Source organism: Ascaphus truei, chromosome 13 (genome assembly GCF_040206685.1).
Source record: "Ascaphus truei isolate aAscTru1 chromosome 13, aAscTru1.hap1, whole genome shotgun sequence".
Lineage (NCBI taxonomy): Eukaryota > Metazoa > Chordata > Amphibia > Anura > Ascaphidae > Ascaphus > Ascaphus truei.
In genome coordinates, this window is record NC_134495.1 from 6,473,366 (window position 1) to 6,492,959 (window position 19,594).

A 19,594-nucleotide genomic window follows, 5' to 3' on the forward strand; every position below is an offset into this window, starting at 1 on the left:
GGGGCTATCAAAATGGCGGCGTTTAGATGTCCTGTGTCACATGGGCCAACAGGAAGCCGTAACATCATCCTTTGAGACTGCCTATTGGCCTGCATGACATTTAAACCTGCATAGAGATACCGGCACCCGCTACGGAGGTCAGTATCTCTGGAAGCAGGAAATACCCGAAGCTGAAAGTAACACAGTTCAGATCCCTACGTCAATCTTATAACGGTACAAAAAGCAGGCCGCTTCCCCGTTGCCAAATGGGATTGTCCCCTTTTGCATCCAGCCGTTCCCTTCTGTCCATATCTAATCCTTCTGACCTGCTTGCTGCTTGATCATCCACCTGCTTGACTGCGTTGTTGACCTCTGCTTGCCTTGACCCCGGCCTACCTGACTACTCTGTTGCTTCCCAGCCTGCCCTGACCCCGACCTGTCCAAACCTTTATCCTGCCTGCCCTGACCTCAGCCTGCCTGCCCTTCACTTCCGCCTCGTCCACTGCCCTGCGTTTGCGTGTCGATCCTGCACCACACCTGCCCGTCATCCACTTTGCGACGCCTAGACCGTCCCTACGGCCATGCTCCAGGCTCCGTCCAGTTTCGCTCGCTGCATCCACCGGGATCCATTCCCTGTCGTTGAGCCCCCCCCATCAGCGTCGCCTTACAATGAGTTATTGAGGCTCGATCCAGTGGTGACCGTCATTCTAATCAATGGCAGGATCCTTACAGGAGTTTAGTGGATCACAAGCATAATGTGTGGGGTTCCTGGTTCTTTTTGTAGTACAATAATTAAGGCAATAGATGTTTCTGCAAGAACTTTAACCTCTGCAACCATAAACATCCATTGTACGTCATTTTAATCCATTCATTTATATAAATATATAAATATGGTTTTCTGGGTATGCACCTTACCCTGGCTATGCTCAAAGCTGTGACCATGCAGCAAGCTTAAGCCTATAGAGAACCATGTCAAAAATGGTTTTTGAAGCAAAAGGTGGCATTGTGTCCTCATTTGCATGTCATTTCCCAGAATCCCTTGCTGCAGTGGAAGTGCTGTGTGCTGGGTGATAATGGGGAAAGGCGGGGTTGCAGACCTGCCTAAGACATGCAGATGAGCATACAGTTGTATTTACATTTGCATATATATATATATATATATATATATATATCACAATTATCACTATTAAAACTGTAGAAAAGTGTTGTATTAACTTCAACAACATAGCACTTTGTAGAGAAGGCACAGGGTACGATTTGTAATGATTGAATTGCCAGGCTCTGTCATTACAATGATTTTCAATATATATATATATTTCATATATAGTGAAATGATACTTACGCCTTTTTCTACCGGGTCAAACCACAGCTCGTCGCTAATTTTCGAAAGGGAATGGATCGCTTTTCCAAATACTGCAGACAACGGAACAAAGGAATAGATTTAATATTGTATTATAACAATAAATAAAATACAGCAGACGTAAACATTGTAACTAAATCAGGGTACGCCTGTGCATAGCAGTAAATGTTTAGTAAGGCTGAGGATATTATTAATAAACACACAATCCCAGCAATCTCTAACCCCAGAACTATATATATATATATATATATATATATATATATATATATATATATATATATATATATGATCTTACAAGCGAGTGAGCACCTCCAATGAAGTCACCATAACACATGCAATTTATTAGATGGACGAATCCTTAATAAAACAGTTATTTTAATTTTTATGTGTACTGATCATTTATCAAGTCATTATCCTGACCGATTCTTCCAGGCGACGGTTCTGAGCGTCAACCAATGGGGCACCCTTCAGTTCTGACACAGGTCCAGCACATGGAAAATAGGTATTGTACAGTACCTACTAACTAGATACAGATGGAGGGCATCAAATGACCATCAGCTAGTTCATTGAGATCACATAGATATGTTGAATTAACATTATCATTACTGGTTGCCTGGGAGGCTGTAGGAAGCTTTCCAGCCGCCATCTTACAAAATGTATAAGCCCACCAGGGTTCTACACCTGGAGACCCCCACCATTGCATCTGGACCCCAAAACTGGGAGGTGTTGGAACTGAAGGGGGCTGTTACTTTAATACATACTATATATTTGTGTTGGTTTGTATATCATTGCCGGTGTATACATAGAACTTTGCAGGCGCGACAAGGCTCAGCCCCATTGGGCTAGCTTTGGTGCCCGAGGCCCAGGCAGGTAGGGCGACTTGCCCAACGTCACAAGGAGACACCTGGGATTTGAACCCAGTTCACCTACTTCAAAGGCAGTAACATTACCACAGCGCGCGACACCTTCAGGTAATAAGCACAACACGTCTTTTTTTTCCCCAATGAACTGCGACATAGGCCATATACCTTTTACATGGCTGCCAGGAATAACACACTCCATGTCACTGACACTACCAGGGGGCACACTGCCTGGGAAGAACTGGGCAGAGGTCTCAATAATTGGGAGTCAAAAGCACTATTTTTTTTAATTATAATTTTTTTTTTAAATTAAATGTCTCACAGAATACAATAGAATATGACTGCTAAAAAATCAGTACTTCTCCTGTTTAAAAAAACAAAACAAAAAACGTGTTGTTTTTTTGTTGTTGCGGACTGTATTTCAGTCCCACTGACAGAGTCCCTCAGAGAGTGACATCTAAAGGTGTCTGTGAGGGGATCATTTCTACCTCAGAACACCACGCAAAGCGCGGGAAACCCAAGGGGGCGGAGACTTGTGCGGGACACTCTCCACGCGCGCCCTGACTGTCCTCGTGACAGACCTCGCGCGCGCACATCAAGCAGAGCCACACCCCCCTCCCCCTCGTTGTCACGTGATACAACCACGCTCATCTCCGACCGCACCTTCTTCTCTTCCCCCCTCCAATTAACATTAACAGCGTGTGACGTCATCTTTCCACTCGCTTCGCTTCACTCTCCCCCAGCGCTTTAACAACCGCCCAAACATTACGTGTAGAAGTGACGCAGTGGATGTTTTACTTTTTTTGGCCCTCGCCGTTCTCCGTAGGTAGCCGTTTCCAACACGGCCCCCCGGCTTTTCATTGGCTGCTTGTTCGTCGCCGTCATGTTACGGCTGGCTGCCGCCGCCGCCACCCGCCAGATACTGATTGGTTACTGACGCCATCTTGTGGTTGGCGGGCTCCTTATTGGTCGTTGTCAGTTGCTGGCTGTTTCTAACCGAGCTAGGCGGCTCCGGAGGTGCAGGATGGTAAGACGTTAACGCGAAGTTTCCGGTGACCGGGAATCGCCACGGGCCCTGCTCTGAGGATATTTTACCGAGCAGGCTGTATGTAACCGGCCGCAGACAGACAGCGGAGGGTCACTGCAGCTGCGGGTGGGCTCTGGGCCTGTAGGGCTCGGGCTGAATAAAGATGGCTGCCGCTGCTGTCACATGACCTCAGTGTTGGGCAACCCAAGCTCACTAAAAGGCCACCAATGTGTCCCTCGGCTTACATAGACACTATCCAGAATAGTATATATTAAACACATGCAATATTCATATGTATTATATTAGTGTATGTAATGTATTAATACGAATATATACATGGTGCTGACCGTGTGTGCATAGTGGTGCAGGCACAGTGCGACTGCCCTGCAGAGCTTGCGCTCTAATTGTAAGCGCCTGGGGCACAGGGGGATAAAGTGGCTTCTCCACGGTCACAGGAGAACCAACCCTGGAATTTAAACCGGGTTCACCTACTTCAAAGGCAATGAGTGGTAGTGTCACTCAGCTGCTCCTTCAGCCTCTTTACATTAAGAAGCTACAATACATCGTACTCGCTTCCAGTGTATGTGTATATATCTCGTATAACCTACTTTTTATATAAAAAAATAATAATAATTCTTGTAATTTGACAAGTATGTCATTATTACAAGTATTAGTAGTGTAGTTGGTATTAGAATCCCCTGCAGTAATAGCATTGGGGAGGTGGGCAGTGTCACCTGTAATAACCAAATGAAATGACCTATTTTACCCAAGTATAAGTGCGTTGTTTGTACCGCAGGCCATTCAATGGCTCAGCCCTATTTTGTGGATTGTAGCTGTCGCAGCTTCACTGGTAACCTAATGACTTGTAAAATAGCCGACCAGTTTGGTTCACAATTATTTGTGTCACTTGTTGAAGGATCAGTTAAACCCCTTTTCTCGGGGTGGAAGCAGGGGGTTCCCTGACCTGAAATTGTGTTGGTTTTATCTGTTGGGGGGGGGGGGGGGGGCGGCACACCATGGTTCCCAAGATACATACTGTAAAGGTAGTATCACCAGCTTCACGGTGGCCAATAGGAAGCTGCGACGGATAATATCATGGCTTCCTATTGGTCCACGCGAGATTTAAATAGTTTGCAGCGCTTTACATGTTCATTATCCTCCAGTGTTCACCTACAACACGCTGATCGGTGCAAATGACTTGCTTGACCACTGTCATTAATGTGCAATAGCCGGACCGTCACTGGTTAAGGATCCACAATGACTACAACACGTTTGTGAATAAATCACATGCGGTCTATAGATATCTAGTACAATATTTAGGAGCATCATCACCGCCTAACAGGTACCCCAATAAGTGACGTCAAGAGAGCACAATATTTGAGGGGGCACTTCAGAACGTCTTTCACTTTCATTTGTTTTCTGCATTTTTATTAGCTAATTTTGTAACATTTTCTTTCATAACACCACAAATTTATTTATTCATTTTCCTAATTTGTTACCCATGACTTTTTTCTCTTTCTATTTTTTTTATTTTTTTTAAACTTAACATCGCTCATGTTTCACCGTTTTTCATACTCCCCTACCCCCCCTGTCTGCAATCAACTTCTTCATAAGCCTGGGCACAGAGTAAGTTTCTCATGTAATCTTCCACTAACACTGGTGAGGGGTGAGTCTCCTTGTAACCTTTCTGCTGGGAATGCTCTTGTCTGTTATTAATTAAACTACTCCTTTTAATATTGATCACAACTAACAAGTACTATTAATTCCAGCAAAAGTCTTGTATCTGGAGCTTACACGGTGGTGGGGGAAGGGGGGGGGGGGGGAAACAATAGTTCAATTTTCCTTTAGTCTTTTCCTCCTGGGTAGAAATAAAACTTTTGAGTTTAAACAACCATTGACTGAGAAGCCATCAAAGTCTGATTTTGAAATTGACATAATTGGAATTGACAGCTGAAAGTTGACTGGGATACAGAGAGATTTTCTGTAAATTTATACTTTAGTGGTTAAAAAGAGGGGGAAAAAAACTATTAACACGCCAGTGTTATCTGGATAACGCCTTGACTGCTGTATTATGTGCCTAAAACGTTTTTGTTCTTGTTTTATTTGCATGAATAGAACAGAGACCGTTTTTATAACGTTTTATAACAGTTGTATAACATGCATTCCTATGAATCCATTTGATTAGGAGCCATAATGAAGTGTGATTAAAAGATAGTGCTTGGAACATAGAAATGTCATTGCATGTTATGCTTTGTTACTGAAGTATCAGTGTTCTTTTTCAGTGTTTTGAAGTGTTGATATTGAGTACCAGCATGGAAATGTAGGATCATTGTTCTTTTAACAAATCTCGCTTTCATTGAGTGCATAAAGATGTGTCAACTCTTCAAACAGTATGCTAGAAAATCCCTCTTATAATCACGTTTTATACAATGTTTATTTGTTAACTATGCCTAGAGGCCTTATTTATGATATCTATCCTATCTATATATTTTTTATTTCTTTTTTGGGACTTGTAGTCTCAATCATGTTTTCCCATTTATAGGACTTTGATGACCCCCCCAAATCCCACAATTGGTTTTAATTGTTTAAGAAGTGGGGACTTTAACCAATTAGCGCCCGGGAGACAATAATTGGCAAAGGTGACAGTGGCCATTTTTAATCCCTAAAAGTGTGTGTAGATTCGAGGTTAAATATCATCCCAGTGGGAAGGTTTGTGTTCTGTAGGATCACAGCCATGCTCAGAGGAACCCCTAATACAGATAATATAAAACAACAACAAAAAATTGGTTATAAAGAGAATTTTGAGCGGCCACAAATTGCAAGAAAGCTTTAGACTTTTTTTAAATTTTATTTTACTCAAACATGCAATTACTACAATTAATTCAGCGTTGCAGATACAATATGTTATACTGGGAGTGAATGCACCTTTTTATGCACATTACCAATTGTAGCATTTGAAATGAGATCTGTAGAAGCAGGTGGTTGTTGTTGTTGTTGTTGTGCTATAAAAAAAAATCTATAAAGTTTCCTAACTGGATCTTCGCTTTCCAAATTCCCTTTTTAAGTTGGTGTTAGTATTAGGAGATCTTCACATCCCACATCGCTGCAACAGTTTGCCAGCAAAGTTCAAGAAGCTGCTGGTTCCGGGGAAAATTCAGCATATCCTGTGCACCGGTAACCTCTGCACCAAGGAGAGCTATGACTACCTGAAGACGCTGGCTGGCGATGTCCATATCGTGCGAGGAGACTTCGATGAGGTTTCTGACTTAACTGTAACAAATGCTTTGTCACCGTGTGCTTTTCATTCTCTGCCTGTTAATACGGATTACAAAGGAGCCTAATATGTACATCTTAGAGCAGTGGTTCTCAACCCATTTTTTTGAGCAGGGATGCACCTGAGGGATTTGTAACATCTCAGGGTTACTCCTTTTTATAAGCCCACATTCCCCCTCTCTTCTCCCCCCCTCCCCCCCCCCCCATCGCTCGCATGTACCACACTCTTCTATACACCTAAAACATGTCAGCTGCGCAGTGAGTGCGTCCTGCAGTGTCCAGAGACACTGAGACGGTCATCCGCCTCTCCTCTGTTCCAGGCTTGGGAGAGGACAGGCGCATGTTACTGCTAATGTCTTTTACACATTTGAGACCCAATACAGATTATATTCCATCTGATATTGGCTACCAAATAGGCCTATTAACACCTTCAGTGTCTAGAGCGTCCTGCCACCTCCTGATCATGAACCCTCGTGCACTGACGGATCACGTAATCCCTTCTGGGTTCCGGTCGCTGGGCTGAAGAGGAAGGGGACGGGTTCCCTTCGTCAGTGGATTTTGCGATCAGTGTCGATTGTGAACAGCCCCTACATACCGAGCAAATGGTCGTGGCATACAGCATACGTAATGTGCGCCTCTGGGGTGGCACTGTTCATGATGTATGCTGTACGTCAGAGGAGGCCGACTCCAGTCCTCAAAGGCCACCAACAGATCAGGCTTTCAGGATATCCCTGCTTCAGCACAGGTGGCTCAGACTTTGACTGAGCCACCTCTGCTGAAGTAGGGCTTTCCCTAATACCTGGTCTGTTGGTGGCCCTTGAGGACTGGAATTGCCCACCTCTGCTGTATGTCATTAGGACACTGAAGGGGTTACGATTCCTACTATATGTACACGAGGAAAACACTTACAGATTGCAATTTTTGCTTTTATGAGCGCTTGCTTATTAACTCCAATCAAATGATTAGAACATTAATTGAATGCAGTTTCTAAAAGATTGATGTACAATCTGCTACATGTTACTTTTTGAAATGAATTCACAGAAGCCCCATGTCCGTTTTCTGTTGCAGAACCTGAATTACCCCGAGCAGAAGGTGGTGACGGTTGGGCAGTTCAAGATTGGTTTGATTCACGGCCACCAGGTCATTCCGTGGGGTGACATGGCTAGCCTGGCATTGCTACAGAGGCAGCTGGATGTAGATATTCTGATTTCAGGACATACACAGAAATTTGAAGCATTTGAGCATGAAAATAAGTTCTACATCAACCCAGGATCAGCAACGGGGGCCTACAACGCGTTAGAAAAGTGCGTCATTTGCACGTGAATTCCCTTGTTATTATACTTTAACATTGGACCGATTACAGCTCATTGTGGTTTTCATTGTTACAAAAGTTTATGGTTTTAGGCTTTTAAAAAAAACCATAAACTAATTGTTTTACTCAAATTTGACCCGAATTTACAAATAGTTAATTTCTCCCTGAAAACATTTTATCCATAGTATTGCAAGGAGATCAGGAGAAGTTTGGCCTGCTAAATATTAAAGGAATAACATGTGTGATATGAAGGGGGGGGGGGGTTTAATAGGTTTGAAGCAGGGGTCTCGGGAGCTGAATCCCAGTAATTTCTGTCCCATGGAGCCTCTCCCCCCGTGATACTTGCCTTCGTAGTGGGTGCCTGGTAGCAGCTCCGAAGGTTTAAAGTTCCTGGTCACAGAGGCCAATAGGAAGCCGCAAAGGATGACATCACAGCTTCCTATTGGCCAGTAGGACATTTAAGTCGCCGTTATGTTCCTCTCCCTGCCCCCCCCTTCCACCACACAGCCCAACTGAACCGGCTACTGGCACCCCCTACGGAGGTAAGTATCCCTGGAAGCAGGGGGGTCCCCGGAGCTGACATTACCACAGTTCAGAGCCAGAGACCCCCTGCTTCAAGCCTATTGTTATTATTTAAAGGAAAGCAGCATCACTGCTTTAAATAGATATAGCTGTGTTTAGTTCGGTTACTGTAATACTGAAGTACTCCTTTATTTTGCTCTGTCTGTCGCATAGATTCAGAGGGTGAGGGTTTGGTAGAAGAGGGGGTGCGTTTTAGTAAGGCCTTTGCGTTTCCCGTTTGGTTTAATCTTAATACAGCTTTTTGAAATCTGCAGAGGTCAATCTCCCAGAAATAATACAAATACATATCTTACGGTAGGTGGGGCTAATACAAGAGATATTTTCCTTTTTATAATGGTTGACATATAATATTTGTCGTAGCATGTGTAAAGCAAGAGCGAGTGTTTGAAAACCATATAAGCTTATTTTATTAGTAAATACAGTATAAGGGCCGTGAATGTGGGCTCTTTCTGCCATCTCTTGGGTTTGCAGCATAAAACATGTACACTCGTTGCTCAACGTACCTGAAACAAGCGTATAAGATAATGCGTAATGTGTCCAATGCTTTTCTCTTTGCAGCAATATCATCCCTTCCTTTGTATTGATGGACATCCAGGCTTCCACTGTTGTCACCTACGTGTACCAGCTAATTGGCGATGATGTGAAAGTAGAAAGAATTGAATACAAGAAATCCTAAAGTGAAACCCTTGAACTTCTCTGGGCCTTTAACTCTCATTCCCGATTTATTCTTGAATAATTTCACCTAACCACATTTCCTGCAACACCTATGGGCCGTGTATTGTAACCATTGTAATAATGCTTTGCATTGTAAGCTAACATTGTTTTAATTGACTACTGTAAACTACATAGCAATGATTTATTCGTTTGTGTTAAAAAAAAAAAAAAGTCTGCCACATTGCATAAATATATCTGTATAAAAGTATAGCCTTGTAAATATCGTAGATGTTACCAAAATAACAATACAAATTTAAATTGTGTGGGTACTGCTCTTTTATTTTTTTGCTGCATATATTGGTTTTGCTAGTTCATCAATTCTGCAATTAAACATGTACCTTTGTGGAGGAGGCATGGCTTTTGTACAGAAGCTAAAGAGCAGATGTATTAATTTATAAATCTGTGTCGAAGAAGATAGACTTGTAGCATGAAATAGTGACGGCAAATAATCCCATATTACAATTTGAATTCCATCGGGGTTTTTCCAAAGGGGCCTAGTGAGGAAAAAATGTTAGGTGTACAAAGGCCACAGGAATAATTAAATATGAATACAATAGAGATTTACAAATGATTTGGACTAAACATTTTGCCAGCTTAGTGAGTTTTAGCGTGGGGAAAAAGGTACTTGGCTGTCTAGACAACTACAATGAAATTAGCAGAAGCACAGAGTCCGGGGGCCACTTCCAGGCCCCCCCATAGAATAAATCTGAGGGGTGCAGTCAACTTTCCTCACTAAGAATAGTCTCACTAGTCCTTCTACCTCGTGAAACGGATCTAAAGATAAAGACACAAGTCAGTCATTTTCTCCTTCTGTAAAACATATTGATGATCACGATTTATCATAGTTTTCTAATGAGTGCTGGCGAACTATATGATATACAAGTCAGTCATGTTCCGTGCTGTAATGTAAAACAGGTGATGGATGGGTAAGGTTGACCTGTCTCTGCTATTCATATAGAACTGGCAGGCACCAGGAAAGGGTCACTATACCCTTCTGTCTCTGATAATCACTAAACATCACAAACCCAAGTACACTCCCCCCCCCCCTAATGGTCATAACTGATGTAGCAAGAAAAAAAAAACTAGTGGAAATTAGTTTAAAAAATGTTTTGGGGGGTTTACAAGCGTTAAACTACAAAATTACAATACAGAAAAAAAACAACACAGAAAAACATACTTTTACACAATTCTTTTTGGAACTGCTCATCATACTTATAATTTCAAAATCCAACATATTAACACAAATAATAATTTAAAAAAAGATAATCACGTTTTCAAAGATTATCAAAGCGATGACCACACCGCCTCCTAACAGAACCTGGCATCAGATTCCCCATTCACCATCTCCCCCATCAACAATATCCTATCATATTTCCTCCAGGGCGAGAGTATCTGTGACCCATCGTAGTTTAATTCTTACCGCAGGAAAAAGTCTAAAGCTAATAAGTATAGATATATGATAAAGTATCTGTTGTCGAAATTTAGCATAGGTTGAACTTGATGGACGTACGTCTTTTTTCAACCTCATCTACTATGTAACTACAGTAACTATGTAATCAATCCAGGATATTACTGACGGTTTATATTATACTAAATATAATTTGCCGTCTGTCATTGGTCACCTTTTTCATCCTCCATGGAAAGAGTATTCACGAGCTCATTCACAGCCTCTTCCGTGTGATCAGGAGCACGTCCTGTTTTTTCTGCAGAATCGGGAAATGAAAAAGGAGAAAAAAAAACACATGCTTAACCCTCTTAATGCCAGATGTACCCGTACAATGAATTGCTGGCTTCTATCAGCAAAGGATTTATGATAACATTTCAATGTTGAATCCTATTCACATGTATTTTATTGGAGTTAACCAGGTTTGTACATGCAGAAGACATGGAAGGTGTCAAAAGCTCACATACAAACTACCCCTATTAAGAACTCGGGCTGAACTTTTTAAAAACGAGAAATTCCTTCGTAATGGCACATGTCAAACCCCATGAGAAACCAGTCAGAAATGGTCTGATGCAAGTGCAGTATCTTTGATCCAGACAGGAGCCGGTGCACAGCCCCCCCAGTATAACGTAGGACACAGAAAGTTCTTTCAAAGATTTATTAGCTTAAAAGAGCACAAGGACAAAAATCCTAATAACACTCTGACATGTTTCACGCACAGGGCGCTTTATAAGAGAGTAGCTACTCTCTGTGTCCTACGTTATACTGGTGTGGCTGTGCACCGGTTCCTGCCTGGATCAAAGATACTAATCTGATCTCAGACGCGCTATTAGAGAGGGTCGGGGTCCCTTCCAATGCATCTGATCTCAGACACACTATTAGAGAGGGTTGGGGTTCCTTACAATGTATCTGATCTCAGACGCGCTATTAGAGAGGGTTGGGGTTCCTTACAATGCATTTGATCTCAGGCGCGCTATTAGAGAGGGTTGGGGTTCCTTACAATGCATTTGATCTCAGGCGCGCTATTAGAGAGGGTTGGGGTTCCTTACAATGCATTTGATCTCAGGCGCGCTATTAGAGAGGGTTGGGGTCCCTTACAATGTATCTGATCTCAGGCGCGCTATTGGAGAGGGTTGGGGTCCCTTACAATGCATCTGATCTCAGACGCGCTATTAGAGAGGGTTGGGGTTCCTTACAATGCATTTGATCTCAGGCGCGCTATTAGAGAGGGTTGGGGTTCCTTACAATGCATTTGATCTCAGGCGCGCTATTAGAGAGGGTTGGGGTCCCTTACAATGTATCTGATCTCAGGCGCGCTATTGGAGAGGGTTGGGGTTCCTCAGAATTTCACAAAATAATTATAGGTTTCCTTAACCAAAACTACATTTAAAAAAAAGAGGCGGAGGTTTCATCAGTACTTTTTTGGGACCTTCAAATGAGACAAGTGAGAAGTGTTTAACTTCTTGTAGAACTGAGATCCTCTTTGTAGTTCAAGGTCCACAAACCAATGTCCCAACACTGTCGGGAGTATCTAATCCAGGGGCGCTCAACTCCAGCCCCCAAGACCCCCCCCTACCCCCAAACAGGTCAGGTTTTCAGGATATCCCTGCTTCAACACAGGTGGCTCAGTCTTTAACTGCACCACCTGTGCTGAAGCAGGGATATCCTGAAAACTTGAGGGGGTGGGGGTTTGAGCACCCCTAGTCTACCAAACAAACAAAAAGGAGAAGGAGCGTTTATGCCTTTGTAACCCAACCTATCGCCGGCTTCCTCAGCTGTGAAGAGCTCAGCAATACGGGGAACGGGATTGACACTTGTTATGAGCTTGCTGCACTGGGTAAACATTCGGGGTGCAGAGCAGCAGACCCCCTAACGCCCCTCTTAGGAAACCAGCAACTGCCTTTACTTCCAAAGGGGCCATAGAGAACCAAAAGGGCCACAGAGGGTCTGGGTTCTCTGGAAGGTGTCAGCCCCCCCCCCCCCCCACCCTCTTCCTGAGCAGTGATGTGGCCATGTCTACTTACTCTTGCGTTTGGTAGAACGGATCTGTGACTGGAGGGCACTGTTATTGGGCCGGCCCGTGTGGCTGGCGCTGTAGATGTTGGCAATGCTGCACAGATAGCGTTTCTGTCCCATCGTGAGATCTGGATGCTGAAACATAAAATAAAGCGTTCTTTAGGCACCTTTCAGTGAGCAAAGTCTACATCTGGAAACATGGACCCATCTTTAATGGCAGTTCTTCTATCGCAGGGGCGGCAAACTCCAGTCCTCTCAAGGGTCACCCAACAGCTCAGGTTGTCAGCATATCCCTGCTTCAGCACAGCTGTTCCAATCAGTGACTTAGTCTTCGACTGCACCACCTGTGCTGAAGCAGGGATATCCTGAAAACCTGACCTGTTGGTGGCCCTTGAGGACTGGTGTGGGCCACGACTGGTCTGTGATATGTTGCAAGAGTATGATAACCAAATCCAGTGGCGGAACTGCCGCCAGTTCAGTTGCACCAAGGCCAGCGACTTTGAGGGGAACATCCTCCCACGCGCGCTGGAACGCCATTCTTGCACTCACGTGGCAGTTCTGTGGGGTCCCTCTGTGTCACCCCCCATCCCCCCCAGGCCCTACCTGTGGATCGGTGTGCACCCATGCCCTGCCGGAGGAGGCCCCCTCAGCGGTCCCTAACACAGAAGTTACGGCCCCACCGAAACTCTGGCCCAACTTCTGCAGTCGGCCGCCAGGACGACCCCCCCTCTGCCCCCGCATGCCCCGCTCCACCTATTCTGCCCCTAACCAAAGCTCTATATTCAGTTATGACCGGAATATACTGTGTCATATATTTTCTGTTATGGCGCAGCGTTGCGCTGTATATAACATTGGGAAACCACAATGAGGCATTGCCCCTGAAAGCTTACTATCTGATGAGGGGGCCAGTGGGAGATTAAGTGAATTGCTCAAGGTCACGAGGATTCAAAGCAGGATCCAATACATCAAACTGGTGTGTAAAAGAGCAGACGTTCTGTAAAACGGGAAATCCTGCGGCCCCCCAAGTCGGTCAGGTCGCTATGTCCAGTGAGGTAATACCGGTATACACATACATGTCCAGAGAGGTAATACCAGTATACACATACACACCCAGAGAGGAAATACCGGTATACACGTCCAGAGAAGTAATATCGGTATACACATACATGTCCAGAGAGGTAATACCGGTATACACATACATGTCCAGAGAGGTAATACCGGTATACACATACATGTCCAGAGAGGTAATACCGGTATACACATACACACCCAAAGAGGAAATACCGGTATACACGTCCAGAGAAGTAATATCGGTATACACATACACGCCCAGAGAGGTAATACCGATATACACATACATGCCCAGAGAGGTAATACCGGTATACACATACACGCCCAGAGAGGTAATACCGGTATACACATACATGCCCAGAGAGGTAATACCGGTATACACATACACGCCCAGAGAGGTAATACCGGTATACACATACACGCCCAGAGAGGTAATACCGATATACACATACATGCCCAGAGAGGTAATACCGGTATACACATACATGCCCAGAGAGGTCATACCGGTATACACATACATGCCCAGAGAGGTAATACCGGTATACACATACACGCCCAGAGAGGTAATACCGGTATACACATACATGCCCAGAGAGGTAATACCGGTATACACGTCCAGAGAAGTAATATCGGTATACACATACACGCCCAGAGAGGTAATACCGATATACACATACATGCCCAGAGAGGTAATACCGATATACACATACATGCCCAGAGAGGTAATACCGGTATACACATACACGCCCAGAGAGGTAATACCGGTATACACATACACGCCCAGAGAGGTAATACCGGTATACACATACACGCCCAGAGAGGTAATACCGATATACACATACATGCCCAGAGAGGTAATACCGGTATACACATACATGCCCAGAGAGGTAATACCGGTATACACATACATGCCCAGAGAGGTAATACCGGTATACACATACACGCCCAGAGAGGTAATACCGGTATACACATACACGCCCAGAGAGGTAATACCGGTATACACGTCCAGAGAAGTAATATCGGTATACACATACATGTCCAGAGAGGTAATACCGGTATACACATACATGCCCAGAGAGGTAATACCGATATACACATACATGCCCAGAGAGGTAATACCGGTATACACATACACGCCCAGAGAGGTAATACCGGTATACACATACACGCCCAGAGAGGTAATACCGGTATACACATACATGCCCAGAGAGGTAATACCGGTATACACACACATGCCCAGAGAGGTAATACCGGTTTACACATACACGCCCAGAGAGGTAATACCGGTATACACATACACACCCAGAGAGGTAATACCGGTATACACATGCACGCCCAGAGAGGTAATACCGGTATACACATGCACGCCCAGAGAGGTAATACCGGTATACACATACACGCCCAGAGAGGTAATACCGGTATACACATGCACGGCTAGAGAGGTAATACCGGTATACACATACACGCCCAGAGAGGTAATACCGGTATACACATACACGCCCAGAGAGGTAATACCGGTATACACATGCACGCCCAGAGAGGTAATACCGGTATACACATACACGCCCACCAGAGAGGTAATATCGGTATACACATACACGCCCAGAGAGGTAATACCGATATACACATACACGCCCAGAGAGGTAATACCGGTATACACATACAGGCCCAGAGAGGTAATACCGGTATACACATACACGCCGAGAGGTAATACCGGTATACACATACACGCCCAGAGAGGTAATACCGTTATACACATACACACGCCCAGAGAGGTAATACCGGTATACTCATACACGCCCAGAGAGGTAATACCGGTATATACATATCACCCAGAGAGGTAATAATAGGATACACATACATGCCCATAGAGGTAATACCGGTATACACATACACGCCCAGAGAGGTAATACCGGTATATACATACACACCCAGAGAGGTAATACCGGTATACACATACACGCCCAGAGAGGTAATAATAGGATACACATACACGCCCAGAGAGGTACTGTAATACTAGGATACACATACACGCCCAGAGAGGTAATACCGGTATACACATACACGCCCAGAGAGGTAATACCGGTATACACATACACGCCCAGAGAGATAATACCGGTATACACATACACGCCCAGAGAGGTAATACCGGTACACACATACACGCCCAGAGAGGTAATACCGGTATACACATACACGCCCAGAGAGGTAATACCAGTATACACATTCACGTCCAGAGAGGTAATACCGGTATACACATACACGCCCAGAGAGGTAATACCGGTATACACGTACACGCCCAGAGAGGTAATACCGGTATACACGTACACGCCCAGAGAGGTAATACCGGTATACACGTACACGCCCAGAGAGGTAATACCGGTATATACATACACGCCCAGAGAGATAATACCGGTATACACATACACGTCCAGAGAGGTAATACCGGTATACACGTACACGCCCAGAGAGGTAATACCGGTATACACGTACACGCCCAGTATTAGTTCTCATTATTTACTGGACAGACAAATACAGGACTGTCTGGTTCAATACTCGACATCTGGCCACCGTAATATGTGCGTTACTACAGAATTCAATTGGAAACCATGTGATTTCATGTTGATTGCTAACAGTATATAGGTTTGTACTCCCCAACAGGTTGATCATTATGTATCACTTTGGATTTCAGTATAACATACCTGAAGAAATGTCGCTGTCATCATAGATCTGGGAATGTGGACTGTTTTGACGTGAGGGGTTTGACGTAGATTCAGTGATGCTGTCCCGTCCTGAGTATTACCCTTTGTCTCACATGGACGAATTGTATCTTGTACGCCTAGAGAAGAGAGCGTTATCAAATCAGGCCATCGTGGTGACGTCCCATCCTATATACCTCACTACTTTTATTAGGATTAAAATATCTCAATGTGACAGTATAAATCTCCCTTTTTTTAAAGATATTTATAGCACCATACAATACATTCTCCAGCATCCTACTGAAAATGTATTGTGTCACGATATAACTGCTTCAACACAGGTGGATCAATCAGTGGCTCAGTCATCCACTGAGCCACCTTGTGCTGAAGCAGGGATATCCTGAAAACCTGACCAGTTGGTTCCCTTCAGGACTGGCGTTTGCCGCCCCCAGTGGGTTTTGATCTTACTACAGCATCTGAAAAATATAATCTCATCTATTTTTAGAGGTTAATAACCAAAAAAAAGGTCTGTGTAGTGATTATGAAAGTATTAGGAAATGTAGCTGGGGGTTGCTGCCTTATTCAAAGATTCATCATTTATTGCAGGTGAGAGATTCGTTCTTTTATTTTTCCCTTATAAAAATAGCCCGGATTCTAAACCCTGGTATCAGTCGGTAGTTTCGGGTATCAGGCTCACCATCGGATATTTGGTTCTTGTAATGACACCCAGCTGATCTATGTCAGGAAGAAAAAAATAAGAAAAGAGCTATCAACATTAATTACTGTACATGCTGAACAAAAAAAAAAGGAAAAAAGTATATTATAATAAAAATAATAACTTTTATTCCATATAGCGCTTTTCTCCCAGTGGGACACAAAGCGCGTCACAATTACAGTACAGCGCGCGGTACGCAGCATAGGAATGTTACAGACACAGGCCTGCCCAGGTGAGCTTACACTCTATGTTTTGGTACCTGAGGCAGGTGCATTTATTAGTATAAGGGCAATCCAGGAATTGACCATATGAAGTGCAAATATTCAATGACAGAAATCTCAGGCAAATAAAAGTTAATGCAAAAAGTGCATTACACTAAATACTTACCAACATGTCAATCAGTAAGTGGTCCCGATGTGTCACTTGCTGATAGAAAGGTTGGCACTTATGGAATAGAAGTAGGGTTGCCAGGTGGCATCTCCAAAAATACTGGAAACAATGGTGAAAGGTGTGATGTGCTTGAGACACGCACACCCCCTCTCACCAATCCATGCTGTTTCCTCCTCTCCTTGCCCCCACCCCCAGGCTCCTGGCACCTCCTCCTGATTGGCTGCATGACCCAGCAACAGGCAATCAGGAAGGAGGAAGCTGCCCAGCCCCCTGACAACAGCCCTGCTCCGGGAAATCCTGCGCCCCCCCCCAAGTCGGTTAGGTCACTATGTCCAGAGAGGTGATACCGTAATGTCCAGTATTACCTCAATATTTTTTTACTGGACAGAGTGTCTAAATACAGGACAGTCCGGTTCAATACTGGACACCTGGCCACCCTAAATAGACGTGTGAGTGCCCTAATACACTATATGAATTGAAAATACATTATAACTGGCACAGGTAATTAATGGGTGATTAGAAATAACAGAGGTACACTTAGTATATAAATCGAAATTAAAATAAATGTGTTTATTCCCATCAACCAACTTATATGCAACAAGTGTGTCATTTACTCTTATTAAACATGAATGTTTGGTTTAGATATCTCTAGCCAACATTTAATTAGAATTGCATGTGCTGTACAATTATAAAGTGCAAATAGTGCATGTAATTATGTAATCGGGATGAGTGATTAGGGGTATTACAGTTCAAGGCAAAGCTGCTCACCTTGGAACATTTATCCTTGGACATCTGATCTGTCCTGGAGAGTTCTTCTGGCATCTGGATTCCTGACCATTAAAAGTGACATGTCTTTTCATCTTCTAATGCTATTAAAATACTCCGCCACACCCTGATCAGGATATAATGTCACGAGCTGTGACGCAATATTACACTGGGGATTTATTTAAATGAGCGATGCAGCTGCCTTAACAACCATGAAGTAACCGCACACTGCATCATCAGGACCAGGGGAGGTAATCCAATGAGCACACGCTATAGATAAAACCATTGAACACACTCACTAAATACTGCATCTGTATTAACGCTGCCCATGATGCACTGCTGTGTTTGGGTGACCATCCAATAACCTGAATAATCTTAAACAGAAAGGAACTAGCCCATGCTAGTTGGTCTATAAACCTTAAAACAAGCTGGCAAAACCGCATTCATTTTTACCAAAGATGTAGTTGCTCGGGGCAACTGAAATTCAGTATTAACATCTACGTAATAATGATAATTGGATGCTGCAGGAGCAAAGAAAACCCACTGTTGATCGGAGTATAGAATAACACGGGAAAAGAGCTTACAGAATGTATAACAAGGTCAATTAGTTGGCATTATTTTTATAGAATTTCGCATTACAGTTTAGGCCGCACTTATAGTGCCGGCGATGGTGACGTCAGGCTGCGGTTATAGTGCCGGCGACGGTGACGTCAGGCTGCGGTTATAGTGCCGGCGATGGTGACGTCAGGCTGCGGTTATAGTGCCGGCGATGGTGACGTCAGGCTGCGGTTATAGTGCCGGCGATGGTGACGTCAGGCTGCGGTTATAGTGCCGGCGATGGTGACGTCAGGCTGCGGTTATAGTGCCGGCGACGGTGACATCAGGCTGCGGTTATAGTGCCGGCGACGGTGACGTCAGGCTGCGGTTATAGTGCCGGCGACGGTGACGTCAGGCTGCGGTTATAGTGCCGGCGACGGTGACGTCAGGCTGCGGTTATAGTGCCGGCGACGGTGACGTCAGGCTGCGGTTATAGTGCCGGCGATGGTGACGTCAGGCCGCACTTATAGTGCCGGCGACGGTGACGTCAGGCCGCGGTTATAGTGCCGGCGATGGTGACGTCAGGCTGCGGTCGCTGGAAAAATCAATTTGTTCCCCGTTCCTCTTCCCCTTACCTTCACCAGTGAGAAGGCAGTTGCGGGGGCGAGCGCGTTTCTCGGTGGCGTCAGAGGCACGGCGCCGCCATCTTTGTTATGTCCGCACGGGCGCGGAGGCTCGCGCATGCGCAGAGCGGCGGCCAGTATAGTGAGCGCGAAGGGGCAGAGATGGCGCTCCGTAGTGCAGGGACTCCCCAAGGTCGCGCAGGCGCAGTTAAGCATAGCGGCGGCCA

At 44.5% G+C, this 19,594-nt stretch overlaps 3 protein-coding genes across 6 annotated transcripts in view; 1 reads left to right on the forward strand and 2 right to left on the reverse strand.

Moving 5' to 3' along the window:
• RAD9B (RAD9 checkpoint clamp component B) overlaps positions 1 to 2,872 on the reverse strand; it is a 22,547-nt gene extending 19,675 nt beyond the window's left edge. For 2 of the 3 annotated variants that reach the window (XM_075568192.1, XM_075568191.1), the window contains exons 1-2: positions 2,368 to 2,681; positions 1,322 to 1,392 (exon numbers count right to left, since the gene is read on the reverse strand). In XM_075568192.1, coding sequence (XP_075424307.1) covers positions 1,322 to 1,392; positions 2,368 to 2,401 — 105 coding nt within the window. In that variant the 5' untranslated portion in view covers positions 2,402 to 2,681. Of the gene's footprint in view, positions 1 to 1,321; positions 1,393 to 2,367; positions 2,682 to 2,862 lie in introns of those variants that run through there. The other variant, XM_075568193.1, reaches the window with a different exon arrangement.
• On the forward strand, positions 2,850 to 9,374 carry VPS29 (VPS29 retromer complex component). Of its 2 annotated transcripts, none has more exons than XM_075568196.1 (4): positions 2,850 to 3,226; positions 6,292 to 6,483; positions 7,568 to 7,803; positions 8,952 to 9,374. In XM_075568196.1, exons 1-4 carry the CDS (start codon positions 3,224 to 3,226, stop codon positions 9,067 to 9,069), a joined length of 549 nt encoding a protein of 182 aa, XP_075424311.1. In that variant the 5' UTR covers positions 2,850 to 3,223; the 3' UTR covers positions 9,070 to 9,374. The 2 variants fall into 2 exon arrangements, with proteins under 2 accessions (XP_075424311.1, XP_075424310.1); XM_075568195.1 differs by lacking the exon at positions 2,850 to 3,226 and adding an exon at positions 4,250 to 4,852.
• A 58-nt stretch (positions 9,375 to 9,432) lies between these two features.
• Positions 9,433 to 18,395, reverse strand: FAM216A (family with sequence similarity 216 member A). The gene is made up of 6 exons (XM_075568197.1): positions 18,211 to 18,395; positions 17,035 to 17,072; positions 16,341 to 16,477; positions 12,576 to 12,702; positions 10,730 to 10,810; positions 9,433 to 9,601 (listed from the first exon to the last, which is right to left on the reverse strand). Exons 1-6 carry the CDS (start codon positions 18,300 to 18,302, stop codon positions 9,564 to 9,566), a joined length of 513 nt encoding a protein of 170 aa, XP_075424312.1. The 5' UTR covers positions 18,303 to 18,395; the 3' UTR covers positions 9,433 to 9,563.
• Between the last annotated feature and the right edge of the window lie 1,199 nt (positions 18,396 to 19,594).

Coding starts and splice junctions, on each gene's coding strand:
- VPS29 (XM_075568195.1), top strand. CDS start 4,781: ATGTTTCACCGTTTTTCATACTCCCCTACCCCCCCTGTCTGCAATCAA. Junction 6,484..7,567: donor TGCGAGGAGACTTCGATGAG/GTTTCTGACTTA, acceptor TTTCTGTTGCAG/AACCTGAATTACCCCGAGCA. Junction 7,804..8,951: donor GCCTACAACGCGTTAGAAAA/GTGCGTCATTTG, acceptor TTCTCTTTGCAG/CAATATCATCCCTTCCTTTG.
- FAM216A (XM_075568197.1), bottom strand. CDS start 18,302: ATGAAAAGACATGTCACTTTTAATGGTCAGGAATCCAGATGCCAGAAG. Junction 16,478..17,034: donor CAAGAACCAAATATCCGATG/GTGAGCCTGATA, acceptor TCTCTTCTCTAG/GCGTACAAGATACAATTCGT. Junction 10,811..12,575: donor CCGTTCTACCAAACGCAAGA/GTAAGTAGACAT, acceptor CCGATTCTGCAG/AAAAAACAGGACGTGCTCCT.